The sequence below is a fragment of the Phoxinus phoxinus genome, assembly GCF_949152265.1.
Source record: "Phoxinus phoxinus genome assembly, chromosome: 6".
Classification (NCBI taxonomy): Eukaryota; Metazoa; Chordata; class Actinopteri; order Cypriniformes; family Leuciscidae; genus Phoxinus; species Phoxinus phoxinus.
The window spans coordinates 2,205,025-2,232,655 of NC_136881.1; the positions used below are offsets into that span (position 1 = coordinate 2,205,025).

Genomic DNA, 27,631 nt, shown 5'->3' on the forward strand with positions numbered 1-27,631 from the left:
CTTCCAGTTGCTTAGTTCGCCGATGCTAGGCTAGCGCGAGTCAACGGTATAAGCTAGCCTGCCATTAAAAACTGTTTTACCCACTCCACAGTACACCAAAATCAAATAAATTATAACGCCAGACTGTCGATGTAAATGTCTATTGAGAGAATAATGTTAGAAATCAAACTACCGGTTCTCTTACATCTCAATGATCGCATTACATTTACAGGAACTAGTTTCTCAGCAGCGGCGGAATTTTACTTTGCTCCGGTTAGTAGTACTGCGCCGAAAAGTAAACACAGAACAGAAGCGCGCACTACAGACGGGACGTCTAGCTAGCTAGTAGTAGCCTTGAACAACGATATTGAAAAACATTCGATTGTAAACTAAGGAATTGGCAACATGGTGATTCGTTGTGCATTTCGAAATTGTAAAAATAAACCAAATAGACGGTCATGCAAAAAGTTTCCACAAATTTCCATTGAGAGATCCAGAAAGGAACCAACTGTGACTTCTTTCTGCTGGCTTGGACAACGAGACACCGGCAGAGACTATTAAAGTTGCGAATTTGTAGTGATGATTTTAGACCAGACGACTTTGAAAACCCCCATCATCGAAACGTTCATAAGTCACTGACAAGGAATGCAGTTCCAGCCGTCTTTCCATATGCACCAACAGCAGATGAACAGGTACTTTTGTTAGGCTACTATAGCTATCTATGAAGCTATTCCCTTTCATAACTGATAGAATGACAATGACAACGTTAGTGGAGATAACGTTACAGTTCAATTTATGCCCTTTTAGCATCCATCTCGATTAGTTCTTCGTCTGTGTATTCCGGCTCATACATGTACGGTTCGTTGAATAAAACACATTCCTCGTCTCCAAAGTCTGAAACATTGGCATGGCTTTCAAAGTGGCCATAGTCCTATGTTGATTTCTTAGTGAAATATCCTCTGCTTCTGTAGTGATGAGTGTCAGCGGCAGGTAAATACACTTGCGTCATGTGGAGACTCTCTCGGTTGCCTAGGTAACTTAATATCACTCCGCCGCTGCTGTAGACTGTGCTAATAAATACAGGGAACAAAGTATAACTCTTGCAATGCAATGAAAGGGTAGTTTGATTTCTAACATTATTCTCTCAATAGACATTTACATCGACAGTCTGGCGTTATAATTTATTTGATTTTGGTGTACTGTGGAGTGGGTAAAACAGTTTTTAATGGCAGGCTAGCTTATACCGTTGACTCGCGCTAGCCTAGCATCGGCGAACTATGCAACTGGAAGGACTGGATTAACATTTTTGAAAACTGTCTCCACTGATGAATAACAACTAGGCTAACTTGAAAATGAGGTCCGATGTCCAAAATCCTGAACCACCCCTTTAATATCACGCAATTCTGACTTTATAACACAATTGCGACTTAATATCACGCAATTCTGAGAAATAAATTCAGAGTTGTGAGATAAAAAGTCGCAATTATCTTATAAAATGTTTTATTCTGTGGCGGAAACAAGGTTCCATACATTCTGCAAGTTTCGGTGGAACATAATGTTAAAGTCAAAATGAAATCAAAATGGACAATTCTTGTTTGTTTTTTTATGGAATATCACAGTGCACATCATAATTTTTATTTTATTATTATTGTTTTGTTAATTTCCATAATCAAAATCATTTGCAGCGACGTCTCTTCTCTGATGACATGTTTACATGACATGTGGCACAAGGGCGGGACAACCTGTCACTCAAATGAAATAAACCAATTGCAAATTACAACCATCCAATCAATTCCCCATACAAATGTAGATAGATAGATAGATAGATAGATAGATAGATAGATAGATAGATAGATAGATGGTAACATTAAAGTAATAAAGATTAAGGCACTAATAGGGATAAACCTCCTACACTGGCAGCTCTTTTTCTCGATTGTTTAAAAGCATGAATCTCTCTGAATTTATTTTCTAAAACTCATTTTTCAGCTAGTTTACTGCCTCAGTCCTTTTTAACAGAACTTTGATCCCTTTGAAGAAACACGCTGCACTGGAGAGATCAAGCTCTTCTCTGGTTTCTTCTGTATTTATGAAAATCGGGCTACAACATTCATTCATACTTACTGTCGTTTATTTTAAACTCCTCCATTTACACTGTTCTGACTTCCGTACCCTGTAAATCTATCACATGCAGTGATTTATAAAGTACTACACACTTCTCTCTTTGAGAAAGCCAATAAATAACCAGCTTGTAAAAGACTGAGGTCAGTTCAGTTGCATAAAAAAATCTGCTTTTAGTCAAGTAACATCACCATCATGTTCTCTTGAATTTAAGGAATGTCACCTAGTATAATGAACAATCCAAATATTATTACCTATGAGATAATAAAAAAATAACTTAAACAAATAACATACATTCTGCATGATCAGGGGAACATAATGTTAAAGTCAAAATGAAATCAAAATGGACAATTCTTGTTTGTTTTTTTATGGAATATCACAGTGCACATCATAATTTATTTATTTATTATTATTATATATATATTTTTGTTAATTTCCATAATCAAAATAATTTGCAGCGACGTCTCTTCTCTGATGACATGTTTACTGGCACAAGGGCGGGACAACCTGTCACTCAAATGAAATTGACCAATGGCAAATTACAACCATCCAATCAATTCCCCATGATGGATGGATGGATGGATGGATGGATGGATGGATGGATGGATGGTTGGATGGATGGATGGATGTTGGATAGATGGATGGATGGATGGATGGATGGATGGTTGGATGGATGGATGGATGGATGGATGGATGGATGGATGGTTGGATGGATGGATGGATGGATGGATGTTGGATGGATGGATGGATGGATGGATGGATGGATGGATGGATGGATGGATGGATGGATGGATGGTTGGATGGATGGATGTTGGATAGATGGATGGATGGATGGATGGATGGATGGATGGATGGATGGATGGATGGATGGATGGATGGATGGTTGGATGGATGGTTGGATGGATGGATGGATGTTGGATGGATGGATGGATGGATGGATGGATGGATGGTTGGATGGATGGATGGATGGATGGATGTTGGATGGATGGATGGATGGATGGATGGATGGATGGATGGTTGGATGGATGGATGGATGTTGGATAGATGGATGGATGGATGGATGGATGGATGGATGGATGGATGGATGGATGGATGGATGGATGGTTGGATGGATGGATGGATGGATGTTGGATGGATGGATGGATGGATGGATGGATGTTGGATGGATGGATGGATGGATGGATGGATGGATGGTTGGATGGATGGATGGATGGATGGATGGTTGGTTGGATGGATGGATGGATGGATGGATGGATGGTTGGATGGATGGATGGATGGATGGATGGATGGTTGGATGGATGGATGGATGGATGGATGGATGGATGGATGTTGGATGGATGGATGGATGGATGGATGGTTGGATGGATGGATGGATGGATGGATGGATGGATGGATGGATGGATGGATGGATGGATGGATGGATGGATGGATGGATGGATGGATGGATTTTAAGGCTGTAATTTAATGCTGGTAACATTAAAGTAATAAAGATTAAGGCACTAATAGGGATAAACCTCCTACACTGGCAGCTCTTTTTCTCGATTGTTTAAAGCATGAATCTCTCTGAATTTATTTTCTAAAACTCATTTTTCAGCTAGTTTACTGCCTCAGTCCTTTTTAACAGAACTTTGATCCCTTTGAAGAAACACGCTGCACTGGAGAGATCAAGCTCTTCTCTGGTTTCTTCTGTATTTATGAAAATCGGGCTACAACATTCATTCATACTTACTGTCGTTTATTTTAAACTCCTCCATTTACACTGTTCTGACTTCCGTACCCTGTAAATCTATCACATGCAGTGATTTATAAAGTACTACACACTTCTCTCTTTGAGAAAGCCAATAAATAACCAGCTTGTAAAAGACTGAGGTCAGTTCAGTTGCATAAAAAAATCTGCTTTTAGTCAAGTAACATCACCATCATGTTCTCTTGAATTTAAGGAATGTCACCTAGTATAATGAACAATCCAAATATTATTACCTATGAGATAATAAAAAAATAACTTAAAATAATAAAACAACTTGATTAATACAGTAGATGTTTTTTTTTTTTATAAATATGCTGTTTTTGTTACTTTTTTATAAAAGCGTGTTCCAGACATCTAATTTAATTGAGGGAGCTGCACAAAGAGACTTAAAGGTACAATATGTAAGAATTTTGTAATAAAATATCCTAAAATCACTTGCACAGTGTGATATATTTCCTGCAGTTGTGTACTTACAATATCCCAAAAGTCTCCAGACGGACAGACCGACAGACGTGGACAACTGCGTAGTGCGTAAAGTTTAGCGGCACACTGTTCTTATTTCGTTCAAACATTATGAACATGGCAAGCAGACTTTGGGACCAAAAAGGAAAACTAAAATGAGGCTCAATATCGGCGTGGCGTTTTCGAGATGCCGAGAGCTAGCGTCCGCGACTAACTTGGACTCGACAGAGCTTCACGAGTCACGACTTGACAGCGACACCGCTCTTGAACATCCTTTATTAGACAGGTGAGCAAATGTTCATAAAACAAATCAGTGTTATATAGCTCAACATGATGACATGTTAGAATATGATCAGTATGTTATTCTAATGTTGATCTAGCTTAACTGTTACTAGTAAGCTGCTAGTTTCATATAGCAAACAAACTAACACATTGAATAACATTATAACTTTCAACACACTCAAATGCTGTTTAGTATGATAGTGTAGAGCGATTGGAACAGCGCTGCGTTACCTCAAGTTTAATTCGTCATATAAAATGTGTGAGTATAATTCAGCACTTGCTGGTAGTTCGGTAGAATAAATCCTTTTTCCTTTATATCCGCGGGACTCGCTTGTGATATCTGTCTATTATTAGCAATCGCGCCCTGCTTCATACCACTGTAATGTTAAAAAACATCAATGTTTTCACTCATCCATTAACATTATTAGATCCATCAGCTTGACAAGTCCCATCATTCAGCTCGTCACTGCGTCATAAACCTATGCCTTTGTTATTGTAAGAGGTTAGCGATGCCTAGCAGCGAAAAAATATTACATATTGTAGCTTTAAACTATAAAATGCTACTATAAAACTAGGTATTTATACCCTCCAAAGAAAATTATTGCTAGGTGGTTGCTCTAAAGCCCACCACTATATACAATATTTTGTATTAGTGTGTTGCTATTAAGTTGCTAGGGTGTTTTACAGTGGTTGCTAGGTGGCTCCTAGTTTGTTTCTTACTGGCCCAAATCAAAAGAGCCCATCCCTGTAGAGGGCTTTATAATATTCTGTAATATTGTGTTGCTATTAAGTTGCTAGGGTGTTGCTAGGGTATTTTGAGTGGTTGCTAAGGGGTTGTTAGGATGTTTCTTATTAGCCCAAATCAAAGGAGCCCACCCCTGTAGAGGGCTCTACAGTATTCTGCATTATTGTGTTGCTATTAAGTTCCAAGGGTATTTTAAGTGGTTGCTAAGGGGTTGTTAGGATGTTTCTTATTGGCCCAAATGAAAAGAGTCCACCCCTCTAGAGGGCTCTACAATATTCTGTATTAGTGTATTGCTATTAAGTTGCTAGTGTGTGTGCATTTTTTATTTTTTTTTGGTTGCTATGGTGTTTCTTCCTCTCCAATTTCATTGGAAAAGCTTCGCTGCCAGAGAAAAAAAAACTGTGCAATCGCTTTCAAAAACCAAGAAAGTATTAATCAATCAGATTTCAACTCCATTACAGATCAGTAACTCCATCACACATCTGAGACAAAGGGCTTCTAATCCTGAGTGAGGGTCCGACAACAAAACGCAGTCATGCTTTGCACATCTGTGATCTGATCAGAGCTTAAATCCGGCTCTTCCTGATTACCTCAACAGCTCAGCACACTTCCCAATCTCATGCACCAGATATTCACATATACAGCGGCTCCCTCATGTTGTGATGATGTGTAATGTCACGTGGAGCAGACACCTCGCTGGTGACAATTCACAGCAGCAAATGAGCTGCCGGACTGCAAAAAAATACGTATTTTTTGTTGTGGCTGTGTCTGTACCCCCAACAATTTCAACTTGCAACTTGCAATGCAGTGACTACACACCTGCCCTTTGGAAATAATGCAATATCATCTGAATACAGAGACAGCTAGACAGCATGAGTTGCTAGGTAGTTAGCTCGGTTGTATAAGTCACAATAATATTCTGTATTTGTTTTCTGCTATGCAGTTGATATGGAATTTTAGGTGGTTACTACGATGTTGCTATGCAGTTGCTAGGTTGTTTTGGTGGTTGCTAGGGCATTGCCTGGGTGTTTCGAATGGTTGCTAAGGTTTTGTTATGCAGTTGCTTGGGTGTTGCTACGCAGTTGCGGTGTTTTGGGTGGTTGCTAAGGATTGCTATGCATTTGCTAACATGTTTTGGATGGTTGGCAGTTGCTAGGGTTTTTTGGGTGTTTTTTTATGGATTGCTATTCAGTTTCCAGAGTGTTTTGGGTGGTTGCTAGGGCATTGCTAGGATGTTTTGGGTGGTTGGCAGTTGCTAGGCTGTTTTGGGTGGTTGCTATGGATTGCTATTCAGTTTCCAGGGTGTTTTGGGTGGTTGCTAGGGCATTGCTAGGGTGTTTTGGGTGATTGATACTATACAGTTGCTAGGGTGTTTTGGGTGGTTGACACTGCAGTTGCTAGGGTGTTTAAGGTGGCTGACTATGCAGTTGCTAGGGTGTTTTGGGTGGTTGCTAGGGCATTGCTATGCAGTTGCTAGAGTGTTTTGAGTGGTTGCTCGGGCATTGTTATGCAGCTGCTAGGGTGGTTTGAGTGGTTGCTAGGGCGTTGCTATCCATTTGCTAACATATTTGGGTGGTTGACACTCTACAGTTGCTAGGGTGTTTTGAGTGGTTGCTAGAACATTGCTATGCATTTGCTAATGTTTTTCGTTGGGTGGTTGACACTATACAGTTGCTAGGATGTTTTAGGTGGTTGCTAGGGTGTTGCTATGCATTTGCTAACATCCTTTGAGTAGTTGACACTATACAGTTGCTAGGATGTTTTAAGTGGTTGCTAGGGCATAGCTATGCAGTTGCCGGAGCTTTTTGAGTGGTTGCTAGGGCGTTGTTATGCAGTTGCTCTGCGCTGCTGACCAACAGAAATCCATGCAATGACTCAACCTGTTGTTCAATAGATTCAGTATCTAAAACTAGACAGCACATCCACAATCTGTTCTGATTGGTTGCCACTACACTTATCTCACTACATGACATTTTGGGGCCTTATTTTTGGCTGAAATAATTGCTATAGTTTTATCTCAACAAATCAATCCAAAAAGCTGTCCAGCTAGTATAAAACTCAACACGAGTGAGTTCACACTCAGGTGAAGGTGGCGTTCTGATGGCTCTCCAGAGGAAAGCGGTGGTGAACCTGTTGGGAAAGCCTCACAGGTGTTGATTTATGGAGTGAGCCAGCCGGTGTTAATTACAGCTAGAGGGGGAAAGAGCAAATATCCAGCTTTCCTTCGGTTCCTCGCTTTATCTCTGGCTTCCCCTCCATCTCAATTACTTCTCGTTTCTGTGCTTTTGAACGTTCTTGCCCTTCATACCAGTCTCCATTCCCCAAAAAAAGTCATCTATACGTTTCCTTCACAATGAAAATGTCTTCTTCTTTTTTTTATTCATCTCTGTCCTCAGACCATGGAGTCGTACCCATGGGCCATTAATTTCATTTCCACAATGCTCCGAAGGAGAACAGGGTCACCAATCTCAAATTTAAATGTAATTTTCCTCTGGGTCCTTGAAGGTGAGATACCAATCTTGCTCTCGTTCTCTTCAGAACTAAACGTTGACCAGCCAATGTCACAGCTTCATAGAGAGACTCGCTGATTCACATCTGAAGGGTGCGGCGAGTCCGAAACCCAGAGATTGAAAACTGACTGGCATTTCACTGACCTCTGAATAGACTTATTCCCACGCTAAACGTCCCGAGACTGACACGAAATAAGAGCTCTGACTGGTCAAGAAGCTTCTTGTTACACAGAGATGAAAGCTATAGGGAACTGAGCCGCTAAAGCTGTGAAAACCTTTGTGTTACTTTCTGCTTGTGATGTGAGAGTGTGTGTAAAAAAAAAGAAAATATAATTAATATTGGTCTTTATAAACGTAGCCATTTATTCACCCAAATCAAAAGAGCCCATCCTAGAAGTCTCCAGGGTGCTTTGGCTGGTTGCTAGGGTATACTAGGGAATTTGCTATGCAGTTGTTTTGGGCGGTTGCTATGGTGTTGCAATGCGGTTGCTAGGGTGTTTTGGGTGGTTGATACTATGTAGTTGATAGGGTGTTTTGGGTTTTTGCTAGGGCACTGCTATGCAGTTGCTATGGTGTTTTGTTATGCAGTTGCTATGATGTGTGAGTGGTTACTAGGGCATACTAGGGCTTTTGCTATGCAGTTGATAGTGTTTTGGGTGGTTTCTAGGGCATTACTATGCAGTTGCTAGGGTGTATTGGGTGGTTGATTCTATGCGCTTGGTAGGGTTTTTGCAAGGGCATTGCTATGCAGTTGCTAGGATGTTGTGAGTGGTTGTTATGCAGTTGGCAGGGTAATTTCATTGGTTGATAGGGCATTACTATGCAGTTGCTAGGGTGTTTGCCTAGGACATTGCTATGCAGTTTCTAGGGTGTTCCAAGTGGTTGCTAGGGCATTGCTATGCAGTTGCTAGGACGTTGTGAGTGGTTTCTAGGGTATACTAGGATATTTGCCATGCAGTTGATATGGTGTTTTGGGTGGATTCTAGGGCGTTTCTATGCAGTTGCTAGGGTGATATGTGTGGTTGCTAGGGCGTTGCTATGCAGTTTATTGTACTTTATTGTGTTTCGCCCGTTGTATCATCCATCAGGTGAAAATGGTGCCTCTTATTAACAGCACAGCTCAACAAGCCACATGATCGTTAGGAATCATTCATGTCTGGAGAGGAGACCACACACACTGAACTTTAATGTCGAACGCAAGTATGCAAACACAGGCACAAATGCTTCACCAATTTCACAGTCAACAGATCATTAAAGTTTCCATTTGGTGATATACTCATGGCTTTTTCCCGATTGGAAAAATAACACTAAAATTTGCAGACCATGAAACGATGTCCCATTTTCCAGGTTTCCCACAGATGATGGGCTCAGCATGGAGCCTGTGCCATTCTCCAGGCATGCTGGTGCATTAGTCAACGCTGGCAGACCGACCCTTGTGTCTGATCTGAGGACAGTTTTAAAGTTTCCCGTGTAATGGCTTAGGGAAAACTTTGGGACTAGAGAGCAGGTCCTAAATCAGGAGGAGCTGGTACATTACACTCACAGCTGACAAACTCCATGCACTGAGTGCAGTGTTCGGCTCATTACGTTCAGCGGAGTGACAAACTCAGGGAGTTCGATGGTGTCTTGTAGAGTTACTGGACTCCGATGAAAAGAAATTCATGAGGTCGAGTGACCAGGAATCATTCGGAGCACAGCTCGAGACAAGATTTTCCAAAAACACTGGTCAGTGCTAGAAACACTTAAAGGCACTGGAGAGTGAAGACAACCGTAGTGTACACAAAACTGTCAAAATATTATGTCAAAAAAATGTGGTTACATCCAAATTATTCGATTTTTTAAGTCAAATTTATGATTTTAATATGAATAAATCAACCAAAAATAAAGGTTTGCAGTTGAAGTCTTCTCTGCTCACAAAGACTGCATTTGTGATAAAAAATACCTTAAAAGCAGTTCAATTTAACACAGCTGTTTTCTATGTGAATATATAGTAAAGTGTAATTTATTCCTGTGATCAAAGCTGAATTTTCAGCATCATTACTCCAGTCTTCAGTGTCACATGATCCTTCAGAAATCAGTATAATATGATGATTTGATGCTCGAGAAACATTTATGATTATTATCAATGTTGAAAACAGTTGTGCAACCGCATGTATTTGAAAAAAAAAATCTTTGTGAAATTATATATGTCTTTACTGTCACTTTTAATGCATCCTTGCTGGAAAAAAAATTGTTAATTTAATTTAAAACAAAACTCTTTGAACCCAAACCAATCCTTAAAATAACAGCCTTCAAACAAACCAGTGATGACAGGGTTCAAAATGTGACTTTGTAAGTGAGTAAAAATGGGTTGATGACTAAATAAAATCAGCTGGAGGGGAATATTTTTAGAAACGTAATAGATGCTTACAAATTTTTTTTTCTTAAGTGAATCAAATCAAAAAGATGCAAATAATCCACTAAAAAAAAGAAAACCCCATGCAAATGAATGAGGAACACAATATTTGTTGTTGTTGTTGTTGTTGCCTGCACTGTTTGACACTGTATGCACAAAGATAAGCAACTAAATTAAAACTATTGATTTTTAAATGAAAATAATGCAAAATGCATGATTTTAGGTGCATGCAGTATAAATATTTATGGCCATACAATGTTGGACACTGGGTCTGTAAAAGGCAAATGTTTAAATGCCTAAACCAGATCCACTTTAGCAGCTGTTGAATGACAGATATTACTGTTCATAATGGAGCTTGATGGAGTTTCGGCAGTTTGGCCTGCGAGCAGAACAAAAAGTCCACTTTCAAATGCATTAACTCCGGAGGTAAATGTCATTTTGCTTTTGACTGCACAGAATATTTGGTGTTGATATGAAGCAAAAACGTTCAATTAAATACATTTTTGCATGCTATACAGCAATAAAATGTGAAAAAGGGGTCATGCTTCCACTGGCACGGCACACAGTGAATAAATCATCCCGCTGGCGTTGCGATAGCTTATACATTTCCAGCGCAATTTATACCTCTGAGGTCAAATACACTAATAAATAATGTGTGAAATGTGTAGGTTTGCCACCATCCGCAGCTAATTAGTATTCGGGAGAAACTTCTATCCAAAGCGTCTTACAGTTCACTAATGAGAGAAACAGCCTCTCTTGAACATCTTGGGGTTAAGCGTCGGTCACAAGGGCCCGGTGGAGACAGAACGAGATTGTGATGACAGTAACCACACAATTACTGTGTCTGACCTTACACAAATTACCATGGTTTCCAACAAAATGTTGCAGTTATACCATGTAAATCACCAAATATTAATATGGTGGATAAGCAGCTTTAGGGAATATGTCTGTATGTTGTTTTGACAAAAGTACAGTAGTTTTACTGTAACAACTTTAGCGACTTTGGTATTTTTACTGAAACTTTGTTAACATGGTAAACGTTTGTAAGGGTGAAATTGGAAACTTAGTTTATTTTATAGCTTTTTTTAATTTTTATTTTTTATTCCGCTATTGCGCTATGTATAGCACTTTGGTCAGTGCGAGCTGTGTTAAAATGTGCTATAAAATTTAATTTTACTTACTTTACTTAGTGTTTATAAATACTTTAAATTTGCTTTTATTTTTATATTTTCAGGTTTCAATTTCATTTTTATATTTTAGTAAATCTTTTATGTTCTTTTGTCAGTTTTATTAGTTTTTTAATGGATCTATTTAGCTTTAATTTATTTTATGTGAGTTTTTAATTTTTATTTAGTATTTTATTTATTGTTTTGAATTATCTTTTATTTTTATTTTAGTTTATATTTTTGTACATTTTCCGAATATTTTAATTTCCGTTTTAGTAATTTTAGTGCTTCAATTTAAACTGAATTTATTTCACTTAGTTGCCAATCCAACATTTCTAATTGTCTTACTTTTTTATACAGTTTTTCGTCTAATATTTATTTAATTTCAGCTTCTTCATTTTTTCAATTAAAGAAAGCCATTTTTAATATACTGTTCATCACAAAGTAGTATATAAATGATAGGTGGTTTGCTGTTACTTAGTAAGCAGATGCACAATATTCACCTGAACACCCTAACAACCACCTAGCAACCATCCAGAACGCCCTAGCAACTCCATAGCAACGTGCTAAAACTACTCAGAACACCAAAGAAGCTGCAACAATTTGGCGAAGTGACATGCATATGCAAGCAACACTCAAAACATGTAAAAATCTAGTTGAACTTAATCTACAAAGAAAGAAAGAATGAAAGAAAGAAAGAACATTTGCCAGCTCACTGAACAGATGGAGGAGTTTATTGCCAGAATTCATAAGCTTGCGAACACATTTCCAAAATGTTAATAATGGCGTTTGTTCAGTGACAGATGTCAGTAATAATGAAAATGTGTGTGTGTGTTTTGTCCTGTCATATAGCATCAGAAACAAACTGAGATCAATGCGCTAGCAGCTCGACCCTACGCGTGTTTATAATATTAATCAGACCGTAGACGCCGCATTTATCATTTATGTCTCCAGTTCTCTTATAATGAAGCCTTTAGACTTCCATAGGACTCTTTTAACAGGCTGCATAATAATCAGACTTCAATAATTCACCTATCAATTCATTATTGTCACTAACCTCCAGACAACTACAGAGGATGCCTTAGTAACACCCTAGCAACCACCCACAACTCTCTAGCATTAAGGTGATGAGCTTTGCTGAGGAAAACATCACTCATATTTTCTTCAGCAAGTCAGGTGTGAGTTCAAATATAAAGAAGGCTGTCTACTTCTGAGAAACGCTAGATGACGCAGACTGGCCGCTCCTCAACTCAACCTGCTTGTAATCACATCGTTCTCTATAGGGCACAGCTGATTGGTTCCTGCTGTATCAGTAGCCAATGAGCTCGCAGCTCAACCTTCAAACACGTGGTCAGTATTTGCTGTAGCATTTGCAGTGCGCTTTCAGAAACCCTCCTCCTTCCCCAGCTCCACCTGTATAGATCTGCTATACGGGTAATTCATGTATGCTATATGCAGTGTTGGGAAAGTTCACTTTTTACATGAACTAGTTCAAAGTTCAGTTCACAAATCTAGTTCAAAGCTGTTCAGTTCATAGTTCACAGTTTCAAAAATGAACTAGTTCATAGGGGGTTTTTTCATGTTGCTGCGAGCTATTATTTTACAAAATGATTGCCATATAGAACCACAGCAAATATTTGATCAGTTTTAACACTGAAGCTGTGCATCAGATGTTCCCCGTCCTCACCGACCTCGTCATAAAACTCGTTTAAATGATCATGCTGCTTTTTGATTTTAGTGATGAGTCGTTCATGAATCCATTTATTGCGTCTGTCACGTGACAAATGAACGAAAGGCTCGGAAGGTCAAGTAATTATTTATGTTCCCTGTAAACGATTTTTGACTGCATTATAATGATTTAATAATTCAGAATATGATCAAGATTGCGTAAGTGGATGTGTTCGGGGAATTTGCCAGTTAATAGTATAATATTTAAAGCCCCTTAAATGAACGAAATGACTCGGAAAAAAGATTAGTTGATTTTGATGAACGAGATCGAACAGGAGAGTCGGTCGACACTGGCGGCTGGTGTTGCCAGATTGGGTGTTTTTCCGCTACATATTAAGGCCGTTTACAGGGTGTTTTTGCCTGGAAGGCTCTATAGAAATCTGGCACCCTATTGAACGAAGTTAAACTGAGAGAGCGTGCCGTTCACCGACACCAGAATGAACGAGTTCACAGTAACGTTCATCAGGCAGTAATACAGTACGTTCAGTTCACGTTTGCCCATGAACTATCATTCAATGAACGCGTTCAGGCACAACACTGGCTATATGGTACAGCAGCAACAGCATGTCTTACTTGCTCACAGCAGCGTGTTTGTCTGTATTGGCAGTAGCAAATCTCATACTTGCTCTGCAGAAGCAATAAAAGCAGCAGCACTGTAGCAGATCTATTGTGCTAAGACCAAACATAAATATTGTCATATTCATTACCATGCCAAACACTCAGAGAGTTGTCATGACAGAAATATGGTTAGTTTACCCATGAAACCATCCACTCCTTGAAGAGAAAACTGTGCATGTGTCGGTGTCATAGTAACAGAGCCATGAAATAAACCTGAACAAATCCAGCGCCGATGTGTCCGCAGAACTCATCAGTCGGCCGATAACATCTGCCAATATCTGTCGGCCTCAGGGATGAGAGACAGACGAGAGACGGGTCAAGGTCAAAAAATTTATATGACAAGTTAAAGTCAACATGAAACTGCATTTACAAAGCATTTCACTTCCGTCGTATTTCTGAATAAAACAGGATATTCAACAACAACAACAACAACAAAAATTGTAAGGCTTATCCATGTTAAAATTGTCTCTATTTGAAGGTGGATGATACATAAGAGGGACTGACTTATCATCGGATATCATGATATCTTCTGTTAGATCAGAAACATGAATACATTTTTGACTTTTTGAAAATGTTGACTTAAATTGATTTTAGTTAATCAAGCAAACCATGTCATACTTACCTCTCACTTCTCGATTTTCGTATTTGACTATATTTGCTTTACTTGATTCTTTTTCCAGCTCTTTTCAGACGCACAGCGCTATCCTCTAGCATTGCGACTCGAGGTCTGAAGTGGTTGTTAATCTACCCAAAGTACCAGGAGTGCATTTCCAACATCACACAGACTCTTCCTCTATATTTCCCTGAGGCGGGAAACATCCCATCTCACACTGTCGATCCAACGAGCCGATCCTGAATTCATCCATCTGTGTTTAGAGGACCTGCTGTCTCTCAGCGGGACGCTTTCTAAGACCCGTGACCTTTATCATCACGACTCGGGATACAATCTGAACCGAGGCCTTGCAGGTTCAGTTTCAAGAGAGGCCGAGCTAACCGAGTCAGCCGACTGAATTCCCGTTAGATCCGCAAACCCAGCCTCGCTTTTCCCTGAAGCCTGAAGCCTCACACACTGATATGACCCAACCGCCACTGCATAGAGAAAATAGAAAAGACTGAATGAATTGGAGGCCTGTATTTGTGTGTCTTCTGAGCGTGTGTGTGTGTGTGTGTGTGTTGGGAGAGTATGAAGGTCAAAAGTCTCTTATCTCATTCCAAGATTGAAAATACCTTGTACTTCCTTCTATGTTGGGTCCCTACAAAATATTCTCATGGTTTTTAGATTGGTACCATTATTGATTTTTAGAAAAATCTTAAGCAAGAAGGTCCACCCTTAACCAAACCGTCAGTGTGAGCAGATTGAAGGAATGAGATTGTACGAATTAAAGCCCGCCCACACCAAGAACGATAACTATAGCGATATAATTTTAATAATTCAATGTTCTATTTCTATGAGAATGGGGAAGTCCACACAATAACAACAAGAACGACACAGAGCAACGATATCATTGGAATTACATTCAGTAAAAAAAATCCAGCTGATGAACGATACAAATATTGACAGCCAATCAGAATTGATCCTGCTCTGGAGAGATTGCACGTTTAAAGAGACAGAACATGGTTCATATCAAGATTATATCAAGTTCTTCTATTCTTCCAAAATTTCCAAAAGTTGACTTGATTTCAGATAGTGTAATCTTAAATATATAATTGAATGACATTTCATCGTATTATATATTATATAGCCTACATTTGCTAACAAAGTTCTGGCAAGCGTCTCTCAAAGTAATGAACAAACGATATTCCAGAAATGTTAACAAAACGTTTGTTAAAAGTTATCTGGTCTTTAATAATGTTCTCAAAAGTTTAGCACATAAACATTATATTAATAGATTGTTCATGGAACTTTTTCGTCTTCTTCTGAAAAGCTTTAGTTGGATGTTTGTCATTTTTAAAATGTTAATACTTAACATAATAAGTAACATTCTTATCATTTAAAAAGATTTTTCCTTAACGCTCGCATAACCAATAAAAAAAAACAGGGTTTTTTTAACTGGATGTTTTGAACGTTTAGAGACATTCAGAAATAATGTTTTCATAACTTGGGGAAATTAGCAAAATATAGGAGAAACTCAAAAAAATTAATATGGTGCAAAAGTTCATTTATTTCAGTAATTCAACTTAAAAGGTGAAACTAATATATTATATAGACTCATGACATGCAAAGTGAGATATTTCAAGCCTTTATTTGTTATAATGTTGATGATTATGGTTTACAGATTATGAAAACCTTTTCACAATATTCTAATTTTGAATTTGGGGTTTTCATAAGCTGTAAGCCATAATCATCAACATTATAACAAATAAAGGCTTGAAATATCTCACTTTGCATGTCATGAGTCTATATAATATATTAGTTTCACCTTTTAAGTTGAATTACTAAAATAAATGGACTTTTGCACGATATTCAATTTTTTTGAGTTTCACCTGTATTTTTGGTGATTACATTTTTTTTATAATTTTTTTAAAATGTTTTGATGGTTTTTGAAGGGTTTGGGACACTTGTCAGATTTGCCAGACTGAGAATCAGCTATAATTTCAGCAGGGAGCTCGAACATTTCCATAGCTTAGATGTTGTTTTCATTACTACTGACATCTCATTGGGAGGCATCATATAAGATCTCTAAATCTCATCACATGTGGAATAAATACGGTCATCTTCAACCATCACCAGCAATCCAACTATTATTTGGAAAGGATTGGATAGGATTGGATTTGTGAAAGTTTATGATTAGACTTCCCTCTGCTGGTGGAAAAGTGCAATAGCACAAGGTCACACACAAGCCTATTGAGATGCACTGCTAGAATCTGTCATGAAATGATGGATGCTCTGAGGGCGAATCAGCTGTATTACAAATCTCTCCACACACACACACACACAGCTCCTGAATAGTCGTCTTATTCTCGCAGTGTGACAGAAATGTAAGCAACGGTTTAGGAAGATGTAGGCGGTTTGTGTGTGTGGGCTGTACCTCAAAAGAGAGAAAAGAGACACACACACACACACACACACACACACACAGACTGTTCAGTTCAGTCAAGTAAAGGGCATTAAGTGTTTTCTTCATTCATTTCATACATTCACTGCAAACAGCAGCTGTTGAAACATCACTTCTATGTGTGTGTGTGTGTGTGTGTGTGTGTGTGTGTGTGTGTGTGTGTGTGTGTGTGTGTGTGTGTGTGTGTGTGTGTGTGTGTGTGTGTGTGTGTGTGTGAGTGTGTGTGTGTGTGTTCATGTCAAAGTCTGTTGTTCACATTATTTAGACAGGTTTGTCTCTCATGGGTGGAAGCGTTTATGTGACACTTCAGTGCATCGCTACACTCAAAAGACAAATGCACACGAAAGGACTTACAATGTAATACATCACTGAGATTGAGAACTCACACTTTCATCCTCCATCAACATCTGTTTCTGCACGGCACACATTTCAAGTGTGTTTATACCTCCTTTCATCTAATGTTAGTTGGGTTCTGCATGGGAAAACATTCACTGACTAATTCTTTTTTTTTTTATTGATGTAACACAAGTTCACAATACTAATCTGTTCATCTCTTTACAGATATTCTTTGTGTATCTAGAGACTACAATATCTGAGAGACTTGAGAGTGGACTTTTCATTTGAGCCCAAACCACAGCAAACGCCCTAAAAACAACCGGAAACATGACAGTATCGCTTTATCATATTATACGGGAGTGAATCTATTAGAAAGCGAAGCTGCTGACTAACTCTTTTCTGGGGTCTCAGACTTATCTTCCTCCAAAACAATAGAAGAAACGGTGAAGACATTTTCCACTACTGGAAAAGACTTGAATGCATATTAAGAATTATTAGTATTAATGCAAGACAACAAATCCATAAAAACCCACACAAGATTACAAGATCTCAATTGTTTCTCCTATAAATTAGAAATTAGAGTCTTGCTGAAGCCTCTGGATTCTCAGATGTTTATCCTGGGAAAGAGGCATAATAATAATAATAATATCTCACATGGGATATTTAAGATCTCAAAAGCATTTAAAACTGTGCTCATAATTCGCCAAGATACTAAAGTCAAAGGTCTCGGTATGATCTCAAACATTTCTCATCAAATTATCTGCTCTACACTGTAATAAAAAATATATATATTTAGTTATAAATAAACCAAGGAATATTAGAGTAAAATAACATTCTGTTTATTTTAAAAAATTCACATTTACTTGCTATTTCTCAGTAATTATTTCTCGAAATGTATAAGCAATTTCTCACTAAAAAAACCTATTTATTTTTCTATTGATAGATCTATACTCTATTGATAAAACTGGGTATTTGTGTTGTTCTGTAAGAGAAACATCAGAGACAAACAGAAACATCTCCAAGAGCAACTTCTGAGCAATGTATGTTTCCATTGGAAGGTGAGATCTGTAAAGCATGAACATCCCAGCAATAAAGTGATTCAGGTCATGAATGTACCGACACTAATATCAGTTGAACTGGTTCGTGTCAGAACATCTGGGATCAAAGAGCGGATGTTTTATCGCTGTCTAAGAGACAAAGGCAGATGAAAAGATAAAAAGAGGGAGTATTACAGGTTCATGTCAACCTCTGAACCGGGTTATTATCGGAGTCTCCAGGTTATTAAAGGCGAATCCAGAGTGCATAAGATCCTTGTTGTGTGAGGTGAGTCAAACAGACAGGAGAAATCACTCAGCGCTGAAGCATCTATTGATCTATTTTCTCAGAACTGAGACGATCACAGGTAGCATTTAACGTGTTGTTACTGAGTTATCGTTCACAAAAGCCTGTGAAAGCAAATTGTTTGTAAGAAATGATGGTGTTTGAGAAGTCAAACTACAAACTACTTATTAAATTGTTTGTTTTACAGGATGTTCAGGGTCTTACTGCTCCTGGTGGCTGTGGCTGGTGAGATTTATCTGCATCTTATTTATTGATATTATTATTAATTGTGAATATTCTGATTTCTAAAGGTGATTGTGTTAGAATTTTTTTAATTGGGTACGATATGTTAAAAGGAAAAACAGGGTCTATGAGAAATCTCACATTATGAAATCTTACCATGGTCAAAATAATAATAGTTATTCAATCATAATAAATTAATATGGGAACACTTTCTATCATTTTGTTTAATTTCTTAAACGTAGGCTAAATGTAGTAAGTTTGTGTCTTTCCTCATTAGTTCCAAGGTTCAGATACAACCATTCTTCTGAACTTTAACCTTTGTCAGGGTATAATCACATGGCACATTGGCACATTTTATCAGCTTGATAAAATATGTGATTACCTATTCAACAATTGAGATAGAGACAAGTCATAAATCAGTTTTTATGGCTTGTGATGGAGAGTTGTGCTATGGCTTCTTTCTTCAATAGTTTTCATAACTTAATTGAGATTATATAAAGGTTATGCGGCATGGTTAATTAGTGAATCCTGTTCAATATCCCTTTCAAATAAAAAAAAAAACAGGTCTATGTGAACAGATAAAGTGTTGGTAACACTTTACTTAAAGCCCTTATGTATAATGTACATTATAATACATTATATATTTTCATAAATAATTGTAACCAAAGTTAACATGCTTCTGTTAAATGTTAAAACAAATATTTGCAGATTCTGAAATTGGTTGTTTGTCATGTGTTTTAATGCATTATACTTTCTAAAGGCGTGTTCAATGAATAGATAAGTATAATAATGTGGTTACAATTATTCATGAGACCATACAATGCATTATAAGGTGCATCACAAGGCAGAATTACTGCATTAAACATACTTTATAATACATTATACATAAGTGGCTTTAAGTAAAGAGTTACCAAAGTGTTATATAAGCTGCAGGTTGAATGTTCATGATGTGTATGTGTGCAGGTCTCCATGCAAGACCACTGCACCGATTCCCAAATGGTAGACTGAAGCCAATAGGGCCACAGATGGCCCAAGACGAAGACACACACAACTCAGTTCTGAAGGACATGAACACTGGTGTGAAACCCAAGAAGCAAATACCAGTTCCTGTTGAGTTACGCAGGCAGGGAACAGAACCTTCCCGACGATTCCTGATGGATCTCAACACTGGGATGCTCAAGGAGGAGGTCGGAGAAATGAACAGAAGAGTTTCTGGCTGTAAGTCTGAAAAAAAAAAAAAATCCATGCACATATTAGATTTTGACCATTAACAATTGATTTTATTTTATTTTATTCTATGCACATTGAAGATTGGTCATATTTACCTGTTTTTCTTCTTTCTCCGAAGTCTACAATCCTCAAGCTCATGGGAGGAGGCAGGGAACAGAACCCTCCAGACGCTTCCTGATGGACATGGACACTGGGATGCTCAAACATGAAGTTGGAGAAATGAACAGAAGAGTTTCCGGCTGTAAGTCTGCAATTTTTTTTTACAAAAAATGCACATATTAGATTTTGAACATTAACATTAGCTTTGTTTTGTCTTTCTCCACAGACTACAATCCTCCAGCGTATGAGATGAGGAAGGGAACGCAGAACTCTCAGGCCACTCTTGTGGATCCCAGAACTGGACTGAAGCTGCCGACACGATCAGAGCTTCAGAGGAGCACAGCGCCATGTGAGTGTTTCAAAACATCTACACACATGATATCAGTCATGTTTTAAGACTTGACTTTTATTAAAGAATTGTGTGTTTGAGCGTAGCAACAAAATATAACTACAAGCAGCAATTACAGGGTCAAGTATGATACAAGAAGATTTCAACTCAAAGAATCAGAACATAATCTGTTCAAAGGTTATGAGCACATTTATATTTTATAGGTTATGTGCACATTTATACAATGCAGTTTAAGTGGCTGGCTGGTTTATGCTGGTCAGGGGTGTGTTTTTCTTACAACGGTGTAACTCGCTGCTTAACTACCATAGTACGATGCATCGTTGAAGAAATCAACTAGCGAGTCACGACTGTTTCCCGAAACCTTTTGTCTCAAATTGGTCGTTCAACCACGTTGGAACCACTGTTTTTAAGATCGAATTAACGCTAGATGATTTGCTATAAATTACGGACATGGCATCTGAGGACTATCTCTTATTTTTCTCAGTTATTTTGCTTTATTTCCTGATTCAATCATAGACTCGTTCTTACGCACTAAAGCTCGTTCACACATGCGCACTCTTGAAAAGCGGTGCTTTAAATCTCTTGACAAACTAAAAGACCTAAATTATATTTTTATGTATTCTAAATAAAAGATATAGATTGTACTGAATGCCAGCTAGAATGTATTGAGTCCACATGTCATGCAAACTAGAAACTATTATTCTAACCACAGGTCGAGATCTGTCGCTCCAAACACACAACTTTGCGATGCTGTTTGCGAATGTTCGTTAGAACGATGGTTTCGGGAAACACAGACTCGTTGAACTGCTGATAACGACAGAACTTGCGACCATAGTTGGCTAACGATGCTTTTGGGAAACACACCCCAGAGGCGGTGGACCAGTAGCCTGGCTCCGCCCTCCTACGTACTTCCGCTCAATTTTAATTTTCCTTCAGTACTACGTCTGGGATTGCGGTGTATTCTTGGGTTTTCTCTGATCAATTTTTTACCGGTACAACCAGCGAAGAGAGGGAGTGGTTGAGAACGATGACGTTGAGGTCGTGCGCTAGTTTGAGTTGACATACGTCACGAGACTCATGACCAAACGTTAGCGATTGGTTACGGCAGATCCAGAGTGGCTCCGGGCAGATCCAATAGTTTTGAACTTTAACAGAGTACCCGCCTACAAGGAAGTTAACGCTTGTCAATGGAGAGAGGCCAGACTCTCTGTACAAATGAAATGTAGGAGAGTCTGGTAGGACCAGGCTAGTGGACCAGCTGTTCTGTTCTCAAGCTAAATTGAGCTGGTTTAGCTAGTCTACCAGCAAATAACAACCAGCATCCCATGCATGAGCATAAATGTGAGATTAATCTCTTTTTTGAGAGACTTAATAAAAAGTCTCCAATTGTTTTTGTTTATTAACCTCATATAGGAAACTCTTCAACTGTCTGAGAGATAATAAATCTCATTGTGATTTTTAATTTTTTTATACGGGATGTTTTGAAGTGTTGTCGTGGTATTTCTCCAACAGTGGATGAGTTCAGACAAGGCACTGAACACCAGCTGCACATCCTACAGGAGCTCAGAAAGCATCACATGATGAAACCACATGAGCACGTCCTAATGGACCTGAACACCGGTCTCCTCAAAGAACACAGGGACGGGTTGGACGGAAGAGTAGCAGGCTGTAAGTCTCAGTTTCTAATGGACAATCAACAGCCCTTCTTTTGCTGGTGAACAGTGTGGCTATAATGTTATACCAACAACTTTAGTTTTGTAAGATAAAAACTCTATTTTATAGGTTGATTGGACTATCGAATGTAGAAATGGTTGACATTACTAAAAAATGTAACAATGTAAATGTCTAGGCCATTAGTATGAGTTACTTAAAATATTAAACAGCAAGAACTTACAATGCCAAGTTTGGTGGCATGATCAGTTTAGTCACTGATGATGATGACTTCTGGGTAAAGCAATGGGAACTCATGATGACAGACATAAATATTTGTTATGCAGAACTGCAAATTCTGAAGCTGATTACTTCAAGTTTTTGAGTTTTCACAACTTCTGATTTTTTTAGTGTAATGCAATGACAAACAAACCAAAGTCTAGTCACTAGCTGTGCACAACAGAGAGCTTTTAAATGAGAATAAAGTCAAATGCGCCTTTAGCCCCATTGTATTCTGTATGCTTGGCTTAAGAATAGGCCTATATGGGTCGCATCAATAAAAAAAATTAAAAAAAGGGTCACTCTTGAAAAAGTTTTTCAAAAGGGAATCTAGCTTTCACAGAAATCCTTTTGCCAGTTTGGACTTATGTTTTCTTTCTCCTTCATTAGCAGCTAAATGGGAAGTGGTTTCTGGCCCTGAGCACGAAGACATAAAAAGCCAAGACTCTTCTGAACGTAAGGAAAACCACGTAGCAGTTCCTGTTGAGTTACGCAGGCAGGGAACAGAACCTTCCCGATGGTTCCTGATGGACATGGACACTGTTATTTAGTATATTTAGTACAGAGTGTTCAAGCATTGAAGAAATACTTTTTTTTAAACTGAATTATCCCTCTAAATACTGTTTTTCTGTATTACTCCTTCAACAGTGGATGAGTTTAGACAACAGCCGTACATCCCACATGAGCTCAGACTGACTGAGACGCACAAACAAGGATCTGAACCTTCCAGAAACCTCAAGATGGACCTGAACACCGGTCTACTGAAAGAACACCAGCATAAGATGATCAGAAGACCACGCTGTAAGTCTCAAGTTCAAATATCTGAGAACAAGACGTTTTGTGTCATTGAATTAAAGATTATTTGTTGATGTTGACAATCTTTTCCAGTACTTTACAAGCCAAGGGCTTAGAAAAATATCAATAGTTGGCTTGCTAGACTCGTGTTTTCTTTCTCCTTCATTAGCAGCTAAATGGGAAGTGGTTTCTGGCCCTGAGCACGAGGACATAAAAAGCCAAGACTCTTCTGAACGTAAGGAAAACCACGTAACAGTTCCTGTTGAGTTACGCAGGCAGGGAACAGAACCTTCCCGACGGTTCCTGATGGACATGAACACTGGGATGCTCAAGGAGGAGGTCGGCGAAATGAACAGAAGAGTTTCTGGCTGTACGTTTGCAAAATAAGTGGATTTCAAGTTTCGACAACTATAATCAAGATTTTAACCAAATTATTTTCTCCACAGTCTACAATCCTCAAGCTCATGGGAGGAGGCAGGGAACAGAACCCTCCAGACGCTTCCTGATGGACATGGACACTGGGATGCTCAAACATGAAGTCGGAGAAATGAACAGAAGAGTTTCCGGCTGTAAGTCTGCAAAGTAATTTAAAAAAATGAATAAAAAAATCAATGCACATAGTAGATTTTGGCCATTAACAATATTTTTTGTCTTTCTCCACAGACTACAATCCTCCAGCGTATGAGATGAGGAAGGGAACGCAGAACTCTCAGGCCACTCTTGTGGATCCCAGAACTGGACTGAAGCTGCCGTCACTATCAGAGCTTCAGAGGCGCACAGCGCCATGTGAGTGTTTCAAAACATCTACACACATGATATCAGTCATGTTTTAAGTCTTAGAAATTATTAAAACATAGATACACTACTTGCACTTTGGGATTTTAAAGGCCCACTGAAGTGCCTTGGTATGCGGAGCTTAGTTTGATGGTTGGTGTAATTTGTACTGAAACGGGAAGCTAAGGCAGGTGATATTGAGTGGCTCCTCCCCCTTTTCTAATAGCCAATAGCATTTAGTTTACCTCACAGACTGCAGTCGTATTTGACAGCACCATAGAAGCGAATCCAAGCACTGATGATATGCTGGATTCAATAGTAGAGTTGTGAATAATTTCTAGCCATTTCATTCTTAACCAACGTACAGTTGGAAACCAGAATAAAACTCGAGAGTTTGAGCAACCGAACACACTTCTCTAACCCATATTGCTCCGTGCCATCGGTCGCTTTGGCCAGGTGTTGTTTATAGCATAGGGGGCGGAGCTTTAGATTCTAGAGAGCATTTGATTGGACAGAAGATGTGATGAGAAGCGGTGATGTCATAAAAATCCCTGATCCATTTTAGCGGAAGTGGGAGACTATAAATTTTAAAGGCTTATATCTCCTATATGTGAATTTTGTCATTGTTTTGGAACACCCCAGCTTATTCATAACCTTAAGGGAAACATATTCATACTAAAATCTAAAAGCTTATTTTTTTTCATTTCAAGGGGCCTTTAAAGGGATTTTTCCTCAAAAAATAAAATTCTGTCATAATTTCTGACCAAATTAACGTTTGCAAAAATGTTTTTCCTTCTGTGCAACAAAAAAAGTTATTTAGTAGAGCGTTCAAGCATTAAAGAAATACTTTTTTGGACTGAATTATCCCTCTAAATACTGTGTTTCTGTATTCCTCCTTCAACAGTGGATGAGTTTAGACAACAGCTGTACATCCCACATGAGCTCAGATTGACTGAGACGCACAAACAAGGATCTGAACCTTCCAGAAACCTCAAGATGGACCTGAACACCGGTCTACTGAAAGAACACCAGCATAAGATGATCAGAAGACCACGCTGTAAGTCTCAAGTTCAAATATCTGAGAACAAGACGTTTTGTGTCATTGAATTAAAGATTATTTGTTGATGTTGACAATCTTTTCCAGTACTTTACAAGCCAAGGGCTTAGACAAATCTCAATAGTTGGCTTGCTAGACTCGTGTTTTCTTTCTCCTTCATTAGCAGCCAAATGGGAAGTGGTTTCTGGCCCTGAGCACGAGGACATAAAAAGCCAAGACTCTTCTGAAAGTAAGGAAAACCACGTAACAGTTCCTGTTGAGTTACGCAGGCAGGGAACAGAACCTTCCCGACGGTTCCTGATGGACATGAACACTGGGATGCTCAAGGAGGAGGTCGGCGAAATGAACAGAAGAGTTTCTGGCTGTACGTTTGCAAAATAAGTGGATTTCAAGTTTCGACAACTATAATCAAGATTTTAACCAAATTATTTTCTCCACAGTCTACAATCCTCAAGCTCATGGGAGGAGGCAGGGAACAGAACCCTCCAGACGCTTCCTGATGGACATGGACACTGGGATGCTCAAACATGAAGTTGGAGAAATGAACAGAAGAGTTTCCGGCTGTAAGTCTGCAAAGTAAATTTTTTTTTCAATGCACATAGAAGATTGGTCATATTTACCTATTTTTTGTCTTTCTCCACAGACTACAATCCTCCAGCGTATGAGATGAGGAAGGGAACGCAGAACTCTCAGGCCACTCTTGTGGATCCCAGAACTGGACTGAAGCTGCCGACACTATCAGAGCTGAAAAGGAGCGCAGTGCCATGTGAGTGTTTCAAAACATCTACACACATGATATCAGTCATGGTTTAAGTCTTAGAAATTATTATATGTGGGATATCAAAGGGTTGTTTCCATATTAATTTGTACAAAATAGAATTTTTTTCTTGGTCTGTACAAAACAAAAAATTATATAGTGGAACTTTCAAAAAAGTATTTTTCTTTTTTTTGTGAACTTTCCCATTTTTCTTCTTCTTCTTCTCTACAGTGGATGAGTTCAGACAAGGCACTGAACACCAGCTGCACATCCTACAGGAGCTCAGAAAGCATCACATGATTAAACCAATGTACAGCGCTGTACAGTCAATACCAATGTACAGTCACCGACAGAGAGGTCGTGTTTAGAATCGTAATCAACAAACACTATGCGCTGGCTAAGTAATAAGACATTAAGTTACATAACTGCTCATTTTGCTTGTCATCATTCTTTGAACTTTGGGCTATTATTAAGTTGTGTAACACCTCTAAAATAATCATGCAATTATGGACCAAAACTAAACAAATGCAACTATGCAGGAAGTGATTTTTTTTTTTTTTTTTTGTGGTCATTTTCCAGATGAGAGCGTTTGACTGTGTTTGGACCCTCTGACTGCATGAAGAACATCTCTGGATCTATCTCTATGCATATAAAAAGCAAATCTCAGTTTTACTAAAGCTTTTGTCCATCATATATGTAACTGTCTATCTAGTAGGCCTACACTTTACTGCTAATTTCAGAGGTGTCATGCAATAAAGGTGTCATGCAATATTTTGAACTTACCTCTACAAAATAAATGCATTAAAAAAATATTACTTTTGATGTTTTATTGATGTTGATGTCTGATGTTTTACATGTTTGTATAGTTTTTATCTTAGAGACCTGTGGGACATTTCTATTATTATTATTTGGTGTGTTAAAGTGCACCTGCTGTGGTCAATAATTGTATCCCTTAAATTAAAACTCATTTTTGATTACAAAAATTATCATATTTAAAAAAATTAAATCCTGGAAAAAAACTCTTCATGCCTTAGAATAGCTTGAATGTAACTCTACAACCTTGCCTCATTTATACTGGTTCTATAAAAATGCAAATGAGCCCCGCCTCCACTCACTCACTCACTCAGAGATCCACTGGTTGACGATCACACGTTGATCTGATTGGTTACAAGGTAGTTTGTGACGTCAGAAACATCAGCGATTGTTTTTGAGACTGTCTTTGGTTCACTGCCGTTTTAAGCAGAAAATACTCAGCAATGCTGTCGACTTATGAATTTACACATGGTTTGTCTTAAAGCGTATTAAAAACACCACATAGGGCTATAAACAACATTAAAAGCTTGATTTTCACCACATGACTGTTGCTAATATGCAGGATAAGGTGTTAACGTTGCTGATCATCACCTCGATTAACAGCTTATCTTACCACTAATATAGAATTATGTAAATATCAATTCATACATGATACTTACATCTGCATCTATGCTAATAATGAAGTGATAATCACATTATGATCAACAAAGCTGTCAACACACATTTTAATGTAGGCTATCATATTTGCTGATTCAAAATATGATCTAACTTTGAAAAACCTGTCTACATGCCTTCTGACTGATTGATAGTTCATATATTTTTTAGCAAGTAAAAGGCCATTTAAAATAATTGTATATGTCCACCTTCAGCTCGTGTTTTTTTAATAAAAAAACATGTTAAAATGTAAATATCGCTATCAAATGATACATCAGGCTTCTGAGGAAAGTTTATTTTTATAAGTTACCTCAATTCACATATTTTTTTCAACTAAAAGTTAATTATTGCTCGGATTAGTGTTTTATGAGCTCTTTATCATTTTCACTACATCATACTATATGAGCCTGATGTTACCAAATATGATTAAAAACTTTTTAGATCTTGTCTAAACAACAAACCGTTCCAT

General features: G+C 38.3%; 1 protein-coding gene and 1 long non-coding RNA gene across 2 annotated transcripts in view; one reads left to right on the forward strand and one right to left on the reverse strand.

Moving 5' to 3' along the window:
• The window catches only part of LOC307000129, a 45,435-nt gene extending 25,257 nt beyond the window's left edge, over positions 1–20,178 (reverse strand). Inside the window, exons 1-2 of the long non-coding RNA XR_013797989.1 lie at positions 20,031–20,178; positions 19,807–19,929 (exon numbers count right to left, since the gene is read on the reverse strand). This is a non-coding gene — a long non-coding RNA (uncharacterized lncRNA). The remainder of the gene's footprint in view (positions 1–19,806; positions 19,930–20,030) is intronic.
• A 105-nt stretch (positions 20,179–20,283) lies between these two features.
• LOC307000216 (uncharacterized protein) lies at positions 20,284–26,063 on the forward strand (the record flags this gene model as incomplete). Its single annotated transcript, XM_079615646.1, has 10 exons — positions 20,284–20,383; positions 21,896–22,051; positions 23,277–23,477; positions 23,554–23,676; positions 23,771–23,893; positions 24,786–24,938; positions 25,102–25,302; positions 25,379–25,501; positions 25,582–25,704; positions 25,927–26,063. The coding sequence occupies 10 exons, from the start codon at positions 20,284–20,286 to the stop codon at positions 26,061–26,063; spliced, it is 1,440 nt and encodes a 479-aa protein (XP_079471772.1).
• Between the last annotated feature and the right edge of the window lie 1,568 nt (positions 26,064–27,631).